General features: G+C 40.3%; 1 protein-coding gene across 10 annotated transcripts in view; it reads left to right on the plus strand.

The window, feature by feature from the left end:
• ATP8A2 (ATPase phospholipid transporting 8A2) overlaps positions 1-23471 on the plus strand; it is a 330601-nt gene that overhangs the window by 176258 nt on the left and 130872 nt on the right. For all 10 annotated transcript variants that reach the window (XM_066989757.1, XM_066989758.1, XM_048072745.2 and 7 more), the window contains 2 exons: positions 6090-6273; positions 10347-10457. In XM_066989757.1, the coding sequence (XP_066845858.1) occupies positions 6090-6273; positions 10347-10457 (295 nt within the window). The remainder of the gene's footprint in view (positions 1-6089; positions 6274-10346; positions 10458-23471) is intronic.

Below are 23471 nucleotides of genomic sequence, written 5' to 3' on the forward strand. Positions count from 1 at the left end.
CTTACACCTAGGCAGATGAATTCCTTTGGTGCTTTTTATGAACATCAGGCTATCCATCAGTTCACTTAGTGCTGTCTCCAGAGCTGTAAGTACTGCACCAGAGCCAGTCCCTGGGAAACCTGGATGTCAGCAGGCGAAGTAGATTTGAAGTGCTTGGTAAATGAAAAGCATTCAGCATAAGGCACGTTTTGAGTCAACACGACGTGTGCGTGTTTTCCTTCATTGCTGTTTCAAGTCTGTGCAAGATGTCTCAGAGCCTTGTGGACGTGATTCAAGACCAGCCCTCGCTTGGATGACACGTGGTTGAAGTCTGCACACCGGTGTGTGTCAGAAGAAATCAAAGTCCAATTAAAAGCCGCTAAGTATGATGTCACGGGTAACATTCCTTGCTTTCTGAATGCTACTCTTAGTGGTGCTTTAATTTACCTTGCTCCTCTTTCTGAGGATCAGTGCATATACTTAAATGTCAGTGTTATTGATAGCTCTCAGCTTTTTCTGGGCTGTGTCCCATCTCTGCCTTCTCTGAAGATGAGGTCACTGAGCATTTTGAAGTACTGGTGCATTTTACGATAGAACAGGGTAAAATCATGTTCGCTGCAATAAAGGTAGGCTCTTGAGAGCCTCTTGTGTTGCATTAACGAGGTAATTCAAGGAAGCAGAATATCAAATTAATGTTTCATGTTAAAGACATTAATGTCTGTGTTTAATCCCTGTTACAGCGTGGAAGCAGGAGGTAATACTTGAAACAGTTTCCTTCGTTGCTTTCCCCTTTTTTCTATTTTTTTTTCACAAATTAACATTATCTGTTCGAGTAAGAATGTCTTAAAAGAATACCTTTCATTGAATTAGGGGTGGGAGACGTATGCAGTTTGCAATAGAAATGCTCCAGGCTCCCTTGGTTTAAGGGGGGAAAAAAAAGGCGTAGAGGGAGCAGAGGAGAGGGAGAACAAGTACCAAGCTGTGCCTTGCTCAGGTGGGCAGATGTACAGGGAGGGCAGATGGCCTTGTAACGTGGTCTGATTATAAGCTCATCTCTTATAAATTATTTAACCTTGTTCTTTATTGATAATGTTTTCTATATACAGTCGATAACCTCAATTAATATTGAGACTACATTTATTTTTCATCTGTGGTTTGGAAACAATCAAGTTTTTAAAAATACTGTTACCAAAATGGGCTTCTCAGTAAAATATTTATTTTTGAAGATATCTTCACTTCATTTTTCGATGTCATCTCTCAATGAAAGACGACAGATCTGTTAGGAATTTTTGAATTGCTTTGGTTGTCCCACATGTATTCCTAGTGAAAAAAACAGAACTGGAAAATCCTTCACCTGTGCTTCAAGTCTCTTAAAGCAAACCCGAGCAAATCTTCTAGCGAAATGCTGAGTAGAGCATTTTTCTAAACAGGCAAGACGTGTCATATAAGAAGCTTGCTCATGGATGTGTCTACCCAGGCTGAAGAAGCCACTGCTTCTCAGAAAGGGTAGTCTTTTCCAACCTTAGTGATTCTATGAACTGCAAACTGAAGGTTTAAAACTGTCGGGAGCTGATCTGCAGAAGGCACTTAGCATTGCTCTGTGGGCACCGGCTGTGTCACTGCTCAGTGCCCTGTGCTGCTTTCTCAAGTAATAGAGGGACTTGAACAAAAGCATTTAGTGATAGTAAAAATATTGAAGCACATTGCCTGAAAACTACTTACCTGTATCTCCTTCCAGTTTTGTTATGGATTTAAATGATTCGAGGATAATTAGATCCACATCTTTTTGAAGGTCCCTGGCTCTGGGCTGTGTCTCCCGCAACTTCTTCCCAAGGCACAGGGCTTTGGGCCCTCTGTTGCCTCCACCCATCCCATTATGGGGGAGGTAACGTGGCACTTACGCACCAGTCATCTCATTCAGGAAACTGCTTTCTGTATTAATCCATTAAAGATACCTGATAAAGACAGCTTTGAGCCTGAGGATCCCAGTGGTGGTCACACAGCAGACCTCCTGTGTGGCTGACACCTGACTTCATGCACCCCTTCCATCTCCGTTGAACACTTTATATTGTACAACCAAATGTTGTATACTAAAAACTTTCTAAAGGCACAGTCCTGAACACAGCTCTCTGCAGCCTGAAGAGCTTACGTGCAGATTTGCTGGGAAGCGGTTTGAGCAGGAACCTCGGGACTTGATCCTGTCACTGTAATGGTATCTGAGCTCTGACTTTTTATTTTCCTCCCAGGAATATGCTTAGAAGAGAGAATTGGCCTAGGCTATGTTGATCGTTTCTGTTTTTAAAGATACTTTAAAGATACTTTTTAAAGATACTTTAGGGTAGAGACAATAAAAATAACTTATGTGTAAACTTTTCCAGCGAACCCTCTAAAGTTTTGCTCTAAGAAGCTTTTTAAGAGGCGCTGCTGGCTGACCACTTGATTAGCGCCTGAGTAAGCACAAGATTTTGATGCAGCTGATGTTTTGCTCACATCTTAATTCTTATTTGGGTATATATCCAGGCAAGGCTTACGTCCTGATACTGCTGCATTAGGCTCTGCAGTGAAAGCCAGGGATGTTCCACCCAAATGAGAATTACCCATAGCTGCGTGTCGCTGCAAAATTTTTCTCCAAAGTAGCTGGATCTTTCCTAGTGCTTTTTACTTTGAACTTACTCATTTGTCCAGGAATCTTTGTAAACTTGGCTGTTCCTCCTCCCCTCCCAAGCTATCACCTGGGGGAAGCTTCAGGTTAATAGTGTCCTGCGCTTAATCTTCCACTTCCTCGTGTAGACAGCCCATAGACTGGGGGGAAACGAACTGCAGCTCTGATCATCGTGCTGAGGGGATTAATGTCGCCTCGCGCAGCGTGGTGGGACCAAATAGATTACAAGGAGTACAGAAGAGGTTTGGAAGCTGAGAGGGAGGTGGGAGGGGTGTAAAACCCCTCAGGAAATCAGGAGCCATCTCAATTTGCAGCTTTTGTAGCCGTAATGCTGTGTGCAGCAAAATGTGTTCTCGGCGCTTTGGGGATGGACTTGATGGAAGGGGGCTGTGGAGGAGTGCAGGGAGGCAGGGTAAAGAGGATAGTTATTATCAAACTTCAATTTAGATTAAATAACTATAATCAAGGAACTCCTTGTGCTGAAATCTTCTCTTAGAAATCTTCTCTTAGGTTTAATTTTATATCAAATGCAAAGAGATTTTTTGTGCTTAAAGCATATATCTAGTTTTCACTGTAGCTCATTTAGCCATTTTTCTATTAGGTATATGAAGATGTGAGTTTCTACCTGTGGGTGTTATGTGACTGTGGGTACGTTTAGGTTCATCTGGTCTAGATGGGAAAAGCATGCTCATGTGTCCATTAGGTGATAGTTCATAAACTTGTATTTGGGCATTCAATTGATTTGACAACTAGTGGTCACTAATCACAGATTCGTAGAATCATTAAGGTTGGAAAAGTCCTCCAACATCATCTGGTCCAACCAGCCCCCTGCCACGAATGTCACCCACTAAACCATGTCCCTAAGCACCACACCCAACCTTTCCTTGAACACCCCCAGGGACGGTGACTCCACCACCTCCCTGGGCAACCCGTCCCAGTGCCTGACTGCTCTTTCTGAGAAGAAATGTCTCCTCATTTCCAGCCTAAACCTCCCCTGGTGCAACTTGAGGCCATTCCCTCTAGTCCTATCACTAGTTACCTGTGAGAAGAGGCCGACCCCCAGCTCCCCACACCTTCCTTTCAGGTAGCTGTAGAGAGCAATAAGGTCTCCCCTGAGTCTCCTCTTCTCCAGACCAAACCACCCCAGTGCCCTCAGCTGCTCCTCGCAGGACTTGTGTTCCAGGCCCTTCACCAGCTTCTAAGGGCGAAGTCCATTTAAAGTCCGAAGGCCCACCCATACACTGCAGGCACAGGGCAAATGCAGGCTCCATGCCACAGCCCAACTGCATGAGAACAAGCCCAAGCTTCTTCGCCCCATCCTGGTTATGTCCAAACTTTCTGTAGACAAGCTGCTAGTTTACTTACAAAATCACAGATACTGCTCACACTGCTCACAATATATATATATATATATATATATATATTTAACCATACCCCTGCTAATTGAAGCGTATTTAAAATCAGGATATTTCTTAGCTATTTCTATTGCCATACAACGGAAAACTAAATGAAAGCCAACAGGCCTTTTGAGAGATTTTTGTCTTGGAGAAGGCAGTCAGCAGATAGGCCCAGCGCTCAGCCGCAGTGAAATAATTACACGCGGGGTCTGCCAAGGCATGTGGCCCCCTGCACCAGAGGTGCCCCTGGGGCTGGTAACTGAGGGCCTGCACACTCGTGAATCCCGTCCCTCTGGAGCACTCATTTTATGGTTTGAAGTCCTTGCCGACTCCCTGCTCCGTGCTTTGCTATTTTATTATGTGAAGATTGGGAGGGTGTGTGTGTGCGTGTATGTATACGAGAAGTTAGAGTCTGATGCAGAGGGCATTCAGAGCTGCTTTATAATTATAAACGGGCACGCTTCATGCTTCTAGGTCAGTTGGTGTGTTGGGGTTTTGTGGGGGTGTCGTGACTGGGCCCCTACAGAGCCCAGTGCTGCTTTTGCTGCCAGGCATCTGAGTGCTTAATAGATCTATCCAATTGTATTAAGGAAATTTTATGGCCCACTCCACTTTTCCCTTTTCCAGCTTTTAGGAGCAGGACAGCTGCTAGACATTTCAGGTGTTTTAGTTCACATGTGAATTGTGAGTCCAACAATTTTTTCTTGGAAACTTCCCCCCCTTGGTTGCTTATCAAGTCTCACCTTAAGAGGTAGTCAGCACAAAATGATACTGAGAGGATGTAGCTTTTTTAGATCACCAGTAATCCAGCCAGGCATATTAAAAGGCTCTACAAGTTGCTCCCACAGGATCTAGACCCTGGAAAAAAAAAAAAAAAAAAAGCCCTGTAAAAAGCTTCTGTTTCCCCCATTCCCCAAGCTCCCCCTTCTCCCCCCATTTTCATAGTAAAGCTTTCAGATATCAGTTATATTCTTTTTGTTGAGTGTTATTTGGCTGATTTGATGTGGAGAAGGTTTCTCTAAAGCTTCATTTAAGGGAATATAAAATAATTTAGAACTTTAACTAAAACTGAAGGGGAAAGGAATTAAAGTTGTTTGTACAGATGGGCTTAGAATGGAAATATTTAATTTACATGTAGGTATTTCCAGAATACCTCATATGATTTGGTAACCTGATCCCCCTTGTCATGAAGAAAGCATTTTGGGTGTCTCATCCAATTTCGTAACTTAGTCCTGCGTAGTTTTTCCATTTCTCCCTGGTTTAGGTTAGTTTAACTCCATTAAATTCCGTGAATTTTTATTAAACTGAAACTGATATAAAATGTGGAAAGGATCAGGTTAAAATAACTACCAAAAAATCTGATGAGAGTGTTCAGGTGTTTTGGGGTCAGTCTTTTGGTTTGGAATTGGGTTTGAGTAAGCCCAGGTGGCACCAGCACACAGGACGTATGCAACATATAGAAGAAGGCCTTACTCTTTCTGGTCTAAACTGGGTAGTCTAAGGGTGAAAGAAAGGGTTTACAAGAGGGGAAATGAGCTGAAAGAGGAAATAAGGTAAGCCTACAGCATGTTTGCCCAGCAACTGAAAATGCTTCAGATTGATTTGTTCTCTGAATATTCGTGGTTTTCTTCCGGCTGGATGGAGATGCAGTGCTGGCAGCAGGTAGGGAAGCCTGCAATGTTAATCATTAAACATGGTAGCTGAAGATGAAACTCCCTTCTCCAGTGTTCCCAGTGTAATACCACTGGTGTACACCAAAGTGTATCAGGTGGGGCTGAGGGACAGAAGAAAAGCTTGAAAGGCTTTCATGTCTGCTTGGTCTTTTTTTAATCATAACATCCTCATATTTTATGCAAATACAAAATTATTTTTAAAGATGCTTTCTCTTTCTGAAATGGTTTGGCACAGGTTCTGAAGCTTAGCTGTTGAATTAAAAAAAAAATCCAGCAACTGCCCTTTGATTATTTCTAAATGTAGATGACAGCTGTCCTTTTGGAAAAGGCACATAACTCAGCATGTGAGAAACTGACACATTTTTCTTTCCTTTTCAGAGTATCTCCTCTACAGAAGTCTGAAATAGTAGACATGGTAAAGAAACATGTGAATGCCATAACACTTGCCATTGGGGATGGTGCCAACGATGTGGGAATGATCCAGACAGCTCACGTCGGAGTTGGGATCAGTGGCAACGAGGGCATGCAGGCAACCAATTGCTCGGATTATGCTATTGCACAGGTCAGAGGCAAAAAACTACAACTGCCATACCCTGCTGTCAGACCTCCCATGTGGTGCTCGATGGCTTCTCCTAGCCTTCAAGCTAGGAGAATCTCTGCTCTTTTTCTTTTCATGGCAGCATCTAAAACAGATACCTGGGATGTATTTTCGGGATCCATTGTTCTGACTTCTGTATTCTTTGTGACAAAGCTCTGTCCTCCCTCAAAGCTTCAGTTTGTTCCTGCCAGCTGTGCAGTGGCTTGACTGTTCAATAATTGAGGAGAAGCACTTTGTCATACTTATGTTGACGTGCTTTTAAGTGTAACTGTATCTCCCTTGTTCAAGTTCTTTTCCCTTACCATGAATAGGCATTCCAAACAGGTGTGTAAGAGTTTGTTTGGAAATTCTTATTTAGAGGTTGTGTTTTCCTTTTTTATTTCCCCCACCCCCATGATGTATCCAAAAATTGTTCACAGTCCTGAGGAGTTGGACAACATTTTAATTTTAGGTGCATTATTTTGAAGAGTGCTCCCAAACTGTCTTGTAAAATTCTGCACTGATTACTCAAGCTAAAGAGGAGAGTAAAATAGGAGACCTAAAGACAAGCCTTTTTATTTTCAGTTAAGAGACCAAGGTGTAGAATAAAGACTTTAAACAAAGCATAAGAAAGGAAGGACATACTTCAGTTGCCAGACATCTTCTGAATACTGTTGGTAGCTAAGGTTCCCTGTGCCACGTGTTTGAGACTGATCACAGGGCAAGAACAGATGGGAGCTGACAGAAAGCAGAGATGATGAACTGTCTCTTCAGTGATATGTGAGCATCAGCTAATGTTCCCTTCTGCCAGGGTGTAGGCAGATTTGCTTTACCAATTGATATGAAATGATACCTTCTTGTAATTTGAGTATAAGGTGAGGTTTTGAAAAGGTGTGGATAATTTTATTATTTAGACAGAACTGTTGATGTGTTAACCCTGCTGTGAAGCAAAGTGTCAGTCTTGTATTGCTGCTGTTTTGCGTTCTGCAGTCAGATGAAGCACATCGGATTCCAGGCTTGAATAACTAACACCTTCCACCAAACTTACCTTGAAAATTTTAGGCTGTTTCATCAAGGGCTCATTCTGTCATAAACAGTTTATTCCGAATATGCAGCATTATAGGAACTGCCATAGTCATAGTCTTTGGTATCTCACAATCATTTTGTTGTTTTTAACTTCTGTAGACTATACATTGTTTCTGCTGTAGAACTTAATCAAATACTCTTTACTTTTACTTCCTCAGATAATTTATTACTTCCATTTTAATAAGTAAGCATAAGCAGTGAGAATTTTGTCTGCAGAGGGACAAAAAGCATGTCCTACACTTAATTTCTTCTGCATTAGTTGCAGTAACATTAAATCTGAAGTCCCTTTGTATTCATGTATTGCTTCTGAATTACGAAAATGAAAGCAAAACAAAAAACAACCAACCAAAACGACAACAACAAAACATGCATTTGGACTTAATGTTGGCATGTGGGAAATAAGTTGCTCTTGGTTTATATCCTGACTGGGAGTTACTGACAATAGCAATGAATCTTCTTAGTTCGATCCGAAATAGAAGCTGATTGCACTAGTACAGAATTTAAACTTTCAAAAATTAGTAAAACACTATGAAACTGTATCTTTTTTTAATGATTCAGAAAAGATTTGCGCTAGTTAGAAAAGATATAAAAGAATTCCTCTCATAAAAAGGACTAGTAGTATATGGGAATGTTTCAAGAAAGTGTTTAAAAGAAAAACTTGATCTCCGTGGGGTATATTTCTTTCAACGAAGACATACAACTCCCACTGAATTGTTACTGTGTGTGCATGCCTTGAAGGCAAAGTATGTTCTTATTGAGTAATTTAAAATAACCACTATAGTGTAGCATCTCATGTTCAAATGGTATTTCAAATACAGTAGTGCCAGAAGTGTAGGCACTTATGGAAGAGAAAGTCTCTGTATAGACTCATTCAGGATTCCAGGGGGAATCAAAGCATAAACCAAACAAAAATAAAAAGGCAACTTGCGTCTGACTCTGCTCCAAATAGCTTCCACAGGTGCAAGGAGCATCTGTTTGAATCATCCTTTTCCCTTGAACTGATATTGCACCAGTGATCCATATTTAGAGAATTCCCAAATCAAACGGCCTAACTGCTTGGAGAGACAGTAGTAGAATTGAACAGAATAACTTTTTCTCCAGTAAAAAGCTTTATCATCTTAATCCAGAGAGCATCTGCTGTCTAGAGAGCGTTAGCTAGGCAAAAGTTCTTTCTTAGATGAATGTTTGTGTTTTGTTCTGCTTTTAAAATCCATAAATGCAGCAGTGCCTGAACAAGTGAAGTATCTTAGAAGAGCCCTGTCCCCACAGTCACTAGAGTATGCCAGGAGCTGTGCATTTGCACTGGTTCAATCATCAGCATCAAAACAAATTCAATTTCTTGCTACCTCCTAGCAGGACTCTTCACAGTGTATACAGGCTTAGAACTACGTTATTTAGGTTACTAACATGCTGTGCTCCGTAGTGCATTCATTTTCATGAGTGTACACACTACAGAGTTATTAATGCTAAGATTTCTCCTCTGGCCTTGAACTGCAAAGAGAACCACATCCAAGACGGTCACTATTTAGAGTCAGCAGAGAATTTTTAGGGTGCATCTGTTCTCTACAGGTGTTTGGGGTGACATGTCAGGATGTAGTGGGAAGGTTCCCATCACTGCTGACGTGTTTTGTCAGCGAATTTTGTGTAAAGGTCAGTAGTGGTGCATATTAACTGAGGCAGTAGATAGCTAGTAGGTTAACTACTGCCTCGCGAGTGCCCCGCTTTCAGTCCTGGTTCAAGCTGGACTGAAGCTGAACCGTGAGGTTTGGTTCACTTTTATTTTCTCTCCCTCTTTCTTGCTAGCATAACCTAACAAATCCGAGTTGCTGATGCATGTCAGAAAGGCTGTTCTTACAGGATTTGTGGTTCAGTGACTTCAGTGCTGGAAATCATGGGAGCAGAGCTCTCTCATGACAGTCCTAATTCATTATTGTAGCTTTGAAAGTTTCAAGTAGGTTTTGGTTAAAATAACTGAGCTATACTCTACATTTAGTAAGTCAATTTTTATTCCCCTCATGGAAAAAGAAGCCAAGCAAATAATGGTCTCACATTAGTGTACAACAGCCCTTCAGGTACACACATGCTGAATGGTGAATCTAGTCCCTGGTTTGAGCCCTCTGTACAAAAGAAGAATGCTGCAGGCCATAAAAAGGTTTCCTGATGAAGCCAAGACTAGAAAATTATGCATTTCCTAGGTTGCATTGTGAGACTGCTTCTGAGAGGGGAAAAAAAAAACAAAAACAAACAAAAAAAAACCCACCAACCAACCAAAAAAATTAAATCCATTTTCAAAATCGCTGAATTCTGAAGAAGCTGAATTGAGCTGTACCTGTGGTTCAGACTAACATAAAGTATCTGTTTTTACAGCCACTAGATTCATTTACTTGTCCTTTTGGGCATATGCTACTTCTTTGTAAAACATTTTAGGTGCTTTCTGTAATGTGATTGAATACATTTAGTGGGCCGATAAATTAAGTGTTTGTTCTCCATAAGAGATTGCATACATCTATTTTGCAGTTGTTTTCCTTTGCACGTTGTATTTCAGCTCAAGGCAGTTCTAATTTGAGACCGTTAATTTAACACGGAGGAAGGAAATTCATGTCCTGAATGTTGTAAGCCCTCATACAGTGAACTTTGACCAGGAAATTAAGAGTTTAGATTTCTATTTAATTTACATGGCTATATTATGTTAACCTTGCCTGATATTACTATTAGGATGTTAATAGTAATTGACAACTTCTTGCTGTTTAAAGCCAGTGAAGACCACTTTGAATGTTTCTAAGGTTTTGCTGCAAAAAAAGACTTTCTGTAAATATTATTTGTCATCACCAGCATTTTGCTAAAATATTTAAATATTGCACTTGAACAGCTTTCATAGCTATCTGAACGTTTTGGTGGAGAGGTTACTCTAACCTTTTCTTTTCTTTTAAACTGTTCTTCATATATGTAAAAACTTGTTTTCTTTCTTTCAGTTTTCCTACTTGGAGAAGCTGTTGTTGGTCCATGGAGCTTGGAGTTACAACCGAGTTACCAAGTGCATACTATACTGCTTCTACAAGAATGTGGTTTTGTATATTATTGAGGTAGGAGTAACTAAAGGGATGGGCTTTAGCAGTGCTTACTCCTCAAGTTGTTTTTTCTAAAAGGAAAATGTTATCCAAATGGATTGAGCTAAAAGGACTGACATCTGTTTTGATATTTAACAACTTAATGTGGGAAAGGAAACAGTTTTCAAGTTAGTACACTTGAAAGTATACTTGAAGTATCATTTAGCCTTTGCAAAAGGAAAAGTGAAGGCTTTGGTACAGTGAAGCCTTGGATATGAGATGTCAAGGAGAAGGTTTATCCCTGCTGTGTAAGTGGTCTTACTGAAAGTTTCTTTGTATTCATGGAAACACTTGAATTATTAAATAGCGTTTATATTTATAAAACTTGAATTTGAGGATAAAGTTAAATCAAAAGTTTGTTTAAAAGAATTGGAAGGAACTCACTCAGGCAAATAATAAAATAGGCAAAAAATACTATTGGTAAAGTTTGCCGGTAAAGCGAATTCTGCACTGTTCACTGAAGTTTTATTTACATGTTTCCATGTGTGTATATATTCATTTTTCTATTTCTTCCTCGAATTAAGCAGGCATGAATGAGGTTAATAGTAAGAAAATTAAAACACTTATAATTAGGCAGCCAGTTATGTAGATTATAGCAGATAGTGGCTAAGTAATGTTTTACTATTCAGTGAATCATATCATGGTCAGTGTGTGTATATCTGACTCCCTCAGGGTCCAATCATCTTTTATGCATGGTGTTAGGCTCTTAGAGAACAGATATTCTCCATTAACTCCTTCATTTTTTCCTCTGTTAACTGTTTCTGAATTAGTTCTAATCTCTACTGTTACAATTTCAATACAGATTAAACTGTGCTGTCAAAATAATGGCAGGTTGCTGTGGTGAGTGAGCACAGGATGGTTGTGTGGTATACATGTAGTTCTGGATTTGTAAAAATAATGTGAGGAGTTGGTTTTTCTATATTTTAAGCATCCAATTCTTGTTTGTATTCCACTTCTTTAGCCAGATTTTCTGCCAGATTTAGATCCGCATTCCTGAGATTTCACAGGTGTGTTCTTACCCTACTGCAGAGGCCACCTTTACAGCTCTGAGGCAAATTTACCACAGTTTCAATGATAACTAAGGTTTGGGTTGTTTAACTGTCTGAAATAGTCCTTAATTTGATTTTGGCTGATAGTAACTCACAGTTTCTAGTAAAGGCTTTCAAGTGTTGTTGATGACAATGGTGTTCGTTACTGTGCAAGAGAAATATAAGTAAAAAGAACTTGTCTAGTGTTTTTTATTGAGCATGGGTAATATTGTTTTCCTGAATTGTCCAGAAAATGCTTAGCAGCTTCAAAATTGGCATTTTCCTTCTGAAATTATTTTCTGCCTTTGAAAATTAGTTTTGAAAAACCTGTTTCACTCATATCACAGCATGGTATGTTTTTGTTTTATTTACTGTGGTCTGACAAATACATTAAAAGTCCTGCATCGAATGTTATTTAACTAAACTATATCCTACTGTGTCAGAAGCTGTGCAAGGGGTTGAAGAGACGTGAAGGCCTCTGGAGCCTCCAGTCTGAGGTAGTTTAATCGTCTTGCTATAGGGAGTGATTTTATTAGCCGAAGAAGTTGCTGTAAAATGCATAGGATGCAAATCTGCTCTGAGAATGTGGTCAAACATTCTCTGTGCTGTGTTAGCTTGTGTTCAGTTCTGTCCACATGTGGTACTGAGGCACATGAGCTTCTGGGTCTCTTGACTTCCACACGTAAGAGTGGGAGTCAGTTCCGTCCAAAGCTTGAGCACTACAAAATGCACGACTCGCTTCAGCCCCACACCCCGGTAACTCCTCTGTGTGTAGAAGCTGGGAGCAAGTTTAAGGCTTATGGGAAATAGAGCAACAGAAAGAAGAAATCTTTTAGGCCCCCAGCAATGGGAAGAGCTCAATTTGTTTGTAGTTCCTGTGGTGAGTCGGCTTTATTTCTGGCTTGAAGGAACTTCACCTCCAAAACTGTAAAACTAGCCGAATTGACTGGAAACTGAAGAAATGCCATAGAGGTCTGGGGGAATGAGGGAAGAGGTCTCTAATTCCCTTCTTAGCTTTACATAAATAAAGCTGAGTTGTTTTGTATTTCTGCCATGAGGCTCAGGAGGGCTGATCAATTTGTGGTACGGAGTGCTGCTCGTGAAAGAAGCGCCACGAGGGAATCCAGCCTTCAACTCGAGGGAATAGCAGCTCAGTGCCCAGCGCTATTGTGCTGTTGTGTCTGCATATAGTATGTTCCTGATTGCTTCCCAGTACTATGGACAAGCTTAATATTTACCTGTACGTCCTGCTTTGATGTGTGGTGTACAGGGAATATTCTTTTAGCATTGTAATGAAACGGGGGTTTGAACTTGAACTACATTCTAAGTTAATCTTCTAAAGGATTGTACCGAGTAAATATTTATAGAGTTGAATCAAAAAGCACTTCGGTCAATATGACAGACTGTCAGTTATACCTTTGTTACTGTATCTGTTCTATTTCCATGAAGCTTTAACACCTGAGGAATAACTGTAGTCAGACTTATGTAAATGAACTTTGCAGCAGTGAAGCACTGGGGCTCATCATAACTTTTTTTTCCGTGAGGCTTTACAAATATCATAGAGAGAAAAAATGATGGTACTCAATCTTCAGCGGACAGAAAAATGTCTGGACAAAAAAGTTGCAGAGATGTAGGTGTATGTTCAAGAGTAGATTAAAGTTGAGCAGGTGACTGATATCATGGGCTTTACTGTTGAGAGATGCTCCTGGGTTAAGGCTGGTTTTTACCTTCTGGCAATGGCTGCTTCTTTGTGGAGACATGAGGGCCTCCATAAACTATATTTTCAGCTACCTTGACAATAACTAAAATGTGTGTCTGCATCGGGACAATTTCATGCAGCTAGAGAAATAATAACAGAAGGCAGGCCTTGTGGTCTGGGATTACAGGGGAAATGGAGGTAAGATTGCATTTTCCCTTGTTTGATTTAGTGTTGTCTTCCTAGTATTGGCTTTCTTATTTTTTAAACATATATTTTAAAAGGTGAATTTTGACACTTGTGGAGAAGTAGTGACAGTCAAATTGGAGAAGATTTTGGCCTGGCATAACAGCTGGAAACTTCATATTGCTCTCCTTTGTCCAACCTTTTCTCTCTTCCCCTTTGCATTTCTTCATCGTTGTCCTCCTGACATTCTCTTAATTTGCCCACTCACTTTTTAGAAAATATGAGTCTCAATCTAATACAAATTAAAAACAAAAGAGGCATGTACTGGTGGGTCTCTGTACTGGTGGAGGATGCGGTGGGTCCTGTGGACCAAGCCTTCCACCCACCGAGCTTCCACCTCCTCACCCTGGTAAGGGAATCTATTTAGAAAGTTAACAAGATGCCTACAGGGATAAAATGCAAATATAAAGCCCCCTTTTTGGTTTTAATTCCTATATTTCCATGTGTGGCTGCAGGAGTCATGTGCACTAAAACTGTTGGATTGACGGTTGTTCAGAATCAGCCTTAAACAGGAGGTCAACAGTAAGGTTTTGGCTTTTTAAGACTTGACAGGCAAATACCTGGGCATCATTACAAAACACCATCTCATTCAATTATTTATGTTTCTGGCTTTAAACTGAGTAGTGAAACAAAAGATCTGTTTCACATCTGTTGAGCAGATATATTTCACTGGAGATGATATAAAGTTGTCCTGATGACATCAGAGCTTTGAAATATAGCTCATTTCAAATGTAAAACAATACAGGAATGTTGCTTTCATGTCATGCTTGGAGGAGTAGAAACACAGCAAGATCAAAGGCGATATCAGAAATACCAGGTAAGAGTTCAAGGCATTTGGGAATGGTTCTGGGGAAACAGTAGCGTGGAAGATAGCTTTTAGGTCAACAGAGGGTGTGCAGGAAAGAAGTGATCAATACTTCACTGGAGCATGTTGTTCATCTGAAACCTGCTTAAGTATGGAATGCCCTTGCTTTATATATTGCAGGGAAAAAAAAAGTCCCTGTGTCAAGGTCTGGCAGTGCAGGGCCATGAGACTCAACTAGAACAGAGACAGAATTGAATGGAAAGTGGGAGGGGGAGTGTATGGTGCACGTAAGTTGCAGCTGGATTATTTTCTTTTCTGCCTTAAGCATCCAGAGATAAATTGTAAGCCTAGATTTGAAAGATGCTTCTTTATGGAGGCTTAGAGGTAAGGTCTTAACTTATACACGAGCAGTATTGAACAAGATACATGTATTAGAGAACAAAACACTGTGATCATAGTTTCTCTTTTAGAGCTGAGTTTTCAAATCTTCCAAAAATTCCAAGTAAACACAATGCATAGGCAGACCTGCTTTTAAATAAGTGGTGACTTTGTGAGTCCAACAAAGTCTGATTACGAGAGCTGTGAAGTGCTCTACACGCTCATAGTGGTCACCACTTCAGACTGGCTGATAGAACAAGCTGTGAAAGTGCATTTGAAATGTTGCTGCATGAGATCTTTTCGGCCTGCTTCATCCTCCTGTTTTTCTTGTTTTCATGCTTTGTGAAACACATTTTTTAAAAATACAGCACGTAGGCATGGGGATTCTGGCCCTATTATCCAAATGGCATGCAGAAATAAGCGTATCTGATGTGATACTAAAAAATATACAGCTCTAACACTTCTGTATGCTTATTCCCCGATTTATATAATCTGACTTCTACCTAGATCCCTTTGCCTTCTGTTTCCAATTGGCTTTGCATCTCTAAGGGTATAGCCAGACAATAGAAAACCCTAAGCATGGGGATTTTTGGAATGAGTTGAGGACTGAAGTACAGTAACTGTTGTCATAAAAATCAACTTTGTTAAAAGTTAACAGTGCAGTATTTTCCCCCAGTGTTAGGCTAAGATTAAGAACATCTGCCTGTAAAATTCCTAAACAAGGGTAACAGTAATACAGGCAGCTAGTTGTCTTGTCATGATTATGCATTCAAATTATTCAGTTGCCTGTTAAAATACTTGGGTAGGCATTTAATAGTCATTATTTCCATGCGCTTATACTAGGTTGTTGTGTAAGCTTATCACAATTCTGTATCCTGATGAAACGAAATAGGGATGTGCATGACTTCAATTTGTGTAACAATTTTAAAATAGGGCTTTTTGAATTCTCACAAATGCATCATATCCCTAGTAAGTAATTGATTTGTTACGGACAGGTTCTTTCAGATACACAAAAAGTGGGACTCGGTGTCCTTAAGATAGATGGCAGGTGTAAATTTAGGTGCCTAGAAGAAACCTTTGTGGTTGGTGTCCATTTAGATGCATTTAAGGATGCTCAGGGGTCACAGGGAGCAGTATAGGACTGCCACATGTGCCATACAATCTCCACCTGTCTGGAGCAGAAGTGTTATTGTATTACTATATGTATGGGTAGGTAGACAACTGAATTTTATCAGAAAGTGGGGTTTGTTTTTCTTGTTCTTGTTTGTTTGTTTTTTGAAGCCTGTAGAAAGAAAGGAATCCAAACCTTCCAGCTTGGGTAATACCAATCAATTTTAAAAGTGCAGAAAATCTGTGTAAGCTGTAGTATCGAACTTTTAGGCCTGGGAAGCACAGTGATAGACACACTGAGTAGCAATACATGTGAGACTCAGTACTACCTCCCTTTGTAATTTTAGGAAAAACAGGAAACAAGTCTTGTGTACTTTTTTTTTTCTTCTTGGGTTGTTTCAGCCTCGTACACAGGTTTAACACACAGAAGTAGAAAACCTGGAGCAACACAGAACATTATCCCTTTCCCACCCTCTGAAAAACTGTTCATAGGCTCCAATTCAAAAAAGCATTCTTTAGTAGCAGTAGTTACATAAAACAGATCTTGGAAATAGCCTGACAGACTTCTTCAAATACCAGAAAATGCAGCTGCCAACCTAATCCAGAATTCATAGAATCACAGAATGGTTTGGGTCGGAATGGACCTGAAAGATCATCTAATTCCAATCCCCCTTTGGTATGGACAGGGACACCTCCCACCAGACCAGGTTGCCCAAAGCCCCATCCAGCCTGGCCTTGAGCACCTCCAGGGATGGGGCACCCACAGCTTCTCTGGGCAGCCTGTGCCAGGGCCTCACCACCCTGAGTGAAGGATTTCTTACTAAAACCTACTCTAAATATACCCTTTTTTAGTTTAAAGCCGTCACTCCTTCTAAATTGCTGAGGGTGCACTCAATTTCACTGTCCGTGTCACCAACAAAGATGTTAAACAGCGCTGGTCCCATCACTGACCCCTGAGGAACACCACCTGTCACTGATCTCCACGTGGACGTTGAGTTGTGGACCGCAACTCTTTGGGTGCGACCATCCAGCCAAGTCCTTACCCACAGAATAGTCTGTATGTTAAATCCATGTCTCTCCTGTTTAGAGACAAGGATATCGTGAGGGATAGTTGTCTAGATAGTGGTTAAAGATGCACTGTATTTTTTTAAATGCATCCTAATTCCTTCTCAGCTGATTTACAGCTCCTAGTTTATATTGCTGCTGTTGACAGTTTATTCCATATTTCAATCCCATGTTGTGTGAAGAAATTGTCAGAATTGCTTATAGGCTAGTCTCATCAGCTTTAATCCATGTTTGACTCCTCACTTTTTGGATTTCTAATTGAGTATGTTAATCTCAAGAGTTTCCAAGAAATCAGTCACAAAGATAAATCCATGCTAATTTTCCTATCTTTTTTAGTAAGATAGATATATATATATATATATATATATTTCAGAGCGAATCATTAGAGAGCAGTCCATCTTGACTGAAAACAAAATTAACTCAACTAATAAATGGCTGGGTTTGAATTTTTTCCAACCATTTTCAAAAGTGATGAAACAAGCGTACCAGCATTGCTATGACCCTTATTACGAACTTGGCTGCACCTTACAACCAACTAAACTTGTAAGTTTTCAAGATTCCAATTATCGTTATAAATGATAAAGTTCCCTAGCTTGGTCTCAGAACTCCTGTGTGGAAGGTTCAATATGTGTTGTAACAGACTACTTTGAGAAGAAATCTGCTGTGATATTATTTTTTGGCAGGTAATAAGTTCAGAGCTACTGGATCCATTTTTTGTTGTATATTCATATACCTGAAGCAGAAGGGGCATGAAGGCACAGTGATATCTTTCCTCTAAAGTTTTTGCCTAATTTGCTTTGAAAAAAATTAATTTCCTATTTGGAGGGTTTATAACAATAATAATGCTGTTCTCTACATTTGAGGCTGTTAAATATGAAACATTAGCCATCTCCTGAGCAATATCATAGAATCATAGAATATCCTGAGTTGGAAGGGACCCTTAAGGATCATCAAGTCCAACTCTTGATACCGCACAGGTCTACCCAAAAGTTCAGACCATGTGACTAAGTGCACAGTCCAATCTCTTCTTAAATTCAGACAGGCTCGGTGCAGTGACCACTTCCCTGGGGAGCCTGTTCCAGTGTGCAACCACCCTCTCTGTGAAGAACCCCCTCCTGATGTCAAGCCTAAATTTCCCCTGCCTCAGCTTAACCCCGTTCCCGCGGGTCCTGTCACTGGTGTTAATGGAGAAAAGGTCTCCTGCCTCTCGACACCCCCTTACGAGGAAGTTGTAGACTGTGATGAGGTCTCCCCTCAGCCTCCTCTTCTCCAGGCTGAACAGGCCCAGTGACCTCAGCCGTTCCTCGTACGTCTTCCCCTCCAGGCCTTTCACCATCTTCGTAGCCCTCCTCTGTACACTCTCCAACAGTTTCATGTCCTTTTTATACTGTGGTGCCCAGAACTGCACACAGTACTCGAGGTGAGGCCGCACCAGCACAGAGTAGAGCGGGACAATCACCTCCCTTGACCTACTAGCGATGCCGTGCTTGATGCACCCCAGCACACGGTTGGCCCTCCTGGCCGCCAGGGCACACTGCTGGCTCATATTCAACTTGCTGTCTACCACGACCCCCAGATCCCTCTCTTCTAGGCTGCTCTCCAGCGTCTCATCGCCCAGTCTGTACGTGCAGCCAGGGTTTCCCGTCCCAGGTGCAGGACCCGGCACTTCAATATGTTCTTCAATGCTCTAACTGTCCTCAGCAAAGGTATTTTCCAATTTAACTTTGTTACCAGTGAAAATGCAAGCTGATGTTTAGAAGGGAGTTCCAGTTATAATGGCCAGATAACCCTGATGTGAGGAAGCTTTTGAGAGGGAATCTAAAGCTACATTACCGAAGTTACTCATTTAAAAATAGATAAATAGATAAAAAAAGGCAAGAAAGTTTGCATGTACTTTTTATGAAATCTATATATATTTGGAAAACCCAAACTTGTTTTTTTTTTCAAGCAAATAGAGCATTAAAACTTGAAGGTTTATTGGTTTTGATTTCAACCCCACTTTCTTTCCAAAAGCTGCAAATTTTCCTATCAAATATAACTCATATGACTTTAAATATTTACTTGAAAAATATGACCTCCTCAACTCAGTAATATAGGACAGCTTTGTGTTTCAATAAAAATAAAGGGGAGGTGATCGTGCTTGCCTACACAGCTAGGGCAATTCAGTGTATATGACATGACTTGTGGGTAAAAAGATGGCCAAACTGTAAATTCGTATCGAAGTTAACAAGGGCAAATAAGCCTTATGAGGGAATAACTTGTGCTCAACACATTCAAGCTGATATTAGCAATATTTTTCCTACTGCACTAAAGGGACTAATTCTGAGAAAGCTATTTTAAAATCCAACACCATATATATATATTTTGGGGTGTGTGTATATATATGAAAAAATACGTATGTAATATAAATATTATTTTTATATCTATATATAGATAAAATACAGCTTATTTCAAATATATCTTGGACCTGTACTGGTTTTCTTTATATCTGGTCTATATCCCTATAGAATTCCTTTAGTTAGAGACATTCCTGATTTATGTGGGAATAACGAAGAGCAGAGTAAGGTCCTGTACATATTTTATGTATGAAGTTTTTTCTTCCTACTGGACTGAAGCCATGGGGCTGGCACGTCGAAGGTGCAAGGTTTTCTTGTCTTTTTACCTCTACCTCAGTATTATAAATAGCTACACTCAAAATGTATTTCTACAGCAGTTTACTTCCTTTTGAAAATGGCAATGCAAATGAGGCTACATTTTGCCAAAGACAGCTTGGTGGTAGACCTGCCTAAAATGTCTGTCCAACATATCGGAACAAATGGATTAATTCTCTGGTTTAGAAGCTTTGAGATGCTGTTCCCAACAGCCCTATCAGCATCAGGGCTTTGTAGCTTGATGCAACTTAATTATTTCTGCTTTTCTCTCCCCTGGAAGACTAAATTAACTTTTACTCAAGCAGCTGCAGTTAAACACAGGTGCTACATTGGGATTTAAAACCCTACTTAGCCTAGGCATGAAGAGAGGTTTGAACTTCTTGAGTAAAGTCTGTTTTAAGTAGGGCCAGAGAATTTGTGATGTGGCAGACAATCTGTTTGCAAGTCATGCTTCTGTACAAATTCACTAAATCTTTTATTTATATTTTTTTATTTACTCCTGAAGTATTTTGAAATTTGGTTTTGAGCCTGGTTTTGGAAATGTGGGGCTTGTTGCTGTGAGAGGTCCCACTGAAGTCGCTGAAGAGCAGTAGAGGACATTTTCTGCTTTCCTGACATATCTTCAGAATAAAAGGGAATAAAATTTATTCCAAATCCTGTGAAAATATGTTGTTTATTGCCATGTGCTCTTGAACGAAAAGTGTTTTAGTCTGTATGGGGTGCATTTCACTTGTCTGAAATGAATACAGTTGCGTCTGACTGCAATCTGTGTGCCTGAGTGGTATGAACAGGTTGTACTACTTGACGTTTCTTGAGCGTGGATAAGTTTATGATAACACCAAAGCATCCTGTATTGGTGTTGGGTTTTATCTTCTAGAAGCTTTTTAGAGGCACTTTGTCTCTTCGTTTCTGTGAAGCCAACCAAAAGTGATACCCTTACCCAAGTTCTTGTCAAACATCAGTATCCGTGTCAACTTTTCCTTTTGAATTGTTGCTTTTGGAACTTTCTTGGTGTGTCCAGAAGCACCACTGCAGTCCAGCAGTTTTCAACTGCTGTGTTTTATAGTGCATCTCAAAGCACAAATGCATGCTATTGATGCATTCAAAATCTTTACTGTCTTAATATTGCTTTGCAGATGATTACAAAAGCCTTCTAAACAGTCGCTTAAAAATGTGTTGTCACCAGTATTTTAGAGAAAGAAAAGGACTCAAGTTTGCAACCCATGTATATAAAACTTTTTTCTATAGTATTTACATAATGAACAAGTTTGTCCTGATTGTTTGAGGTTTCTTGTTTTCTTTTTTTTTAGGATCATAACTCAAGGAAGCTAAGGCAGAGACCAAATTTAAGTGAATACAAGCTCTGTTTTTAAATGCTGCTAGAAAACAGTTTTGCCATTTCACTTGGATGAGCAGTAATGATTTAAAAAAAAAAAAAAAACAATTCCATCCAGTTTCACTAATTAACCACTAGAGAGATTATTTTGGGATTCATAAAAGGCATCTGTAACCTAGTTTGAGTACATGTACAGGATTTAGAATAAAATATGTGGCTTACGTTTGTGAAAGAAAAACTATAGAATGTGGGCTGGGGGTTTTGTTTCCATGAGTTCAAGGTCGTGAACCAGATTTTTTTGCCCGTCAGGAGCAGATTTTTAAAATAAATGAAAATACTTCACATTTTCCATGATGAGTCAATGGTGCAAATCTGCAGCAGCATAAGCATTGCTTCCAAATGTGTTTTTTCAGCCTCTGCTGAAGAACCACTGTTCTCTGTATGTGAGCCTAGGGTTATTTTTCACTATAAGGAGCTAGGGATCTTTGGGCTGGGACAGGAGTATAGGATTTGTCATTTCTCTGTGCCCCAAGTGGCTTTCCTGTGAGGGAATCCTGCATCAGTTACTCGAGCTGGTGTTAGGATGCATTGGACTGTGGATAGCATGCAGCAAATGCAACAGCTTTGAGTAACCTGTCCCAAACGTGTTGTTACTGTGCGTTCTTTGTTAAGATGCTGAGCACAGTGCAAATAATTTTGACTATTTATAAGCTTTTAGTTATTTATATGCACTAGAGAGCATGTGATTGTCTGTCTCTTACACCTCCATGGTGTTTTTAACAAAATTGTTTAGAAAATACTAAAATGCAATAGAAATAGCAAGCCATGGTGCCTAGTGATCGCTGTGTAACTCAGAAGTCATGCTTAGTTTTCTGAAAAGATGTCAAAAACGAATCAGTTGCTGCTTTTTCCCCCCAGTATGTGCTGTTGTCATTCTCCTAATGTTTTCCACTCATTTTCCTCTTCCCCAGTACTTTGAACCAGATCCTTTCCTTGGACCTGTTCAATTTGAACACAACTGCACTGAAGGAAGGATGTTCTGGACCAATGCATTTTTTTGGCATTTCCGAATCGGGATTGATAGCTCTCTGTAAACTACATCAGGCAAGTGAGAAGAGAATTGGGAACTACACTTAAAGGCTGAGACCTCCAGAATTTGAACACAAACTTATGTGTGTACTTGCACATTGAATGTAAACGTCATTATAGGCACTAATCACGGGCTTAAGCTAAATCCCCAGAACTATACTACAAAAGGCACGGGAGCCCAGTCTGTGGAAAAGCAGGGGATAAGTGGTCTTGATGCATGTATGTTGTGTGTGTTACAAAAGTCCTGTTCTGCCCCCATCGAGTCAAAGACACTGACAACTTCATGCTGTCAGAAGAGTGAAGGAGGTCAAAGCTTGGTCTGCCAATTTTCAAATGTGCTGTTATTTTACTTTCTATCTTCTTGCTGGATTTCTGCATTCATGCAAAAGCAATTAAGGATTTGGAAAGTGAGAAGATGGAATATATTGGCCTTAGCAGTGTCCAAGTTCTGCAGGGATTCAGTGGAAGTATATATATTTAACTATAGGTATGCAAGTATATATATTTATAAACTATATAAATATGTGCAAAGAAAAAAAGTTAATACTGTATGTTCTCATCCAAAAAACAAAGTGCTATATTTCTTAATAAATGGCAGTGTAGGTTGCTTTTATTAATATTAACTCCCTAAAATATGCAGACAGCTCAGTAGCAGCAGGAGTGCAAGCCATCAATAACCAGTAACACCTGAACCTCTCGGCATTATTTGTGATGATGGTTCCTGTCAAGTTCAATTTTGGTAGAAAAGTGAGTCTCCCCTTTGGGTTTACTAGCAGTGTCTTGACCTTTTCTCCCTTTCATTGCCAAGGAATGACAGGTGTCTAGAGTGGCTAAGCAATATGACAGTCAGCCTGTGCTTTGTGTCAGCTGGCATTCATTAATGTTAAAAACTGCATGTGGTTTCGTACTTGGAAATATGTTTACGCCTATTAATGCATCCTAGTTTGTAGACAAGATAGGGGTAGCCTACTGAGTTGCTTTACTTCCCCTTTCTGTGTGTGTGTTTTTGTTTTTTTATATAGTGTTGTGAATGAACATGTGAATGCATGAAATGCAGGACATTTTGAGATGTGATTTCCATAGTGGCATCATTAATGCACGTTTGCCTGCTGCAGTCTCCTGGTGGCACCGTGCCATGCTGCTGAGGTGGGTCCAGCAGCTCCCTGCGCTGGGGGCTTTGTGCAGCGCTCACCATCAGGGTGCCCCTGCCCTTAGTAAGTGTACCCCCAGCAGTGTTGTGCATGACAAGCTGGACTTAGCTTCCACCATCACTTGAATCCATGACTGGGCTGTGCTTTAATCCAACCTATATGCATGCTGCCATTAAAAAGGGCAGTCTGATCTGCCTTTTTCCCTTGGACCATCTTCTTTTTTACCCCTTCCTTGCCAAGGCCCTCATGTTTGCACAGCTGCAGGATGCTCTTTTTAAGCTTAGGGTTCAGCCAGATCAGGTTGCTGATGCAAACAGGAGTTCTTGAACAATGGTTAGGACCAGCTCTTCTGGCGGTGCTGTCCCAAATCTGGGTTCTTTACCAGATGTGCAAGGAGCCGATTAGCACACAGTCAAGGTACTTGTTTTTCATATC

The sequence above is a fragment of the Anser cygnoides genome, chromosome 1 (assembly GCF_040182565.1).
Source record: "Anser cygnoides isolate HZ-2024a breed goose chromosome 1, Taihu_goose_T2T_genome, whole genome shotgun sequence".
NCBI classification, from domain to species: Eukaryota; Metazoa; Chordata; class Aves; order Anseriformes; family Anatidae; genus Anser; species Anser cygnoides.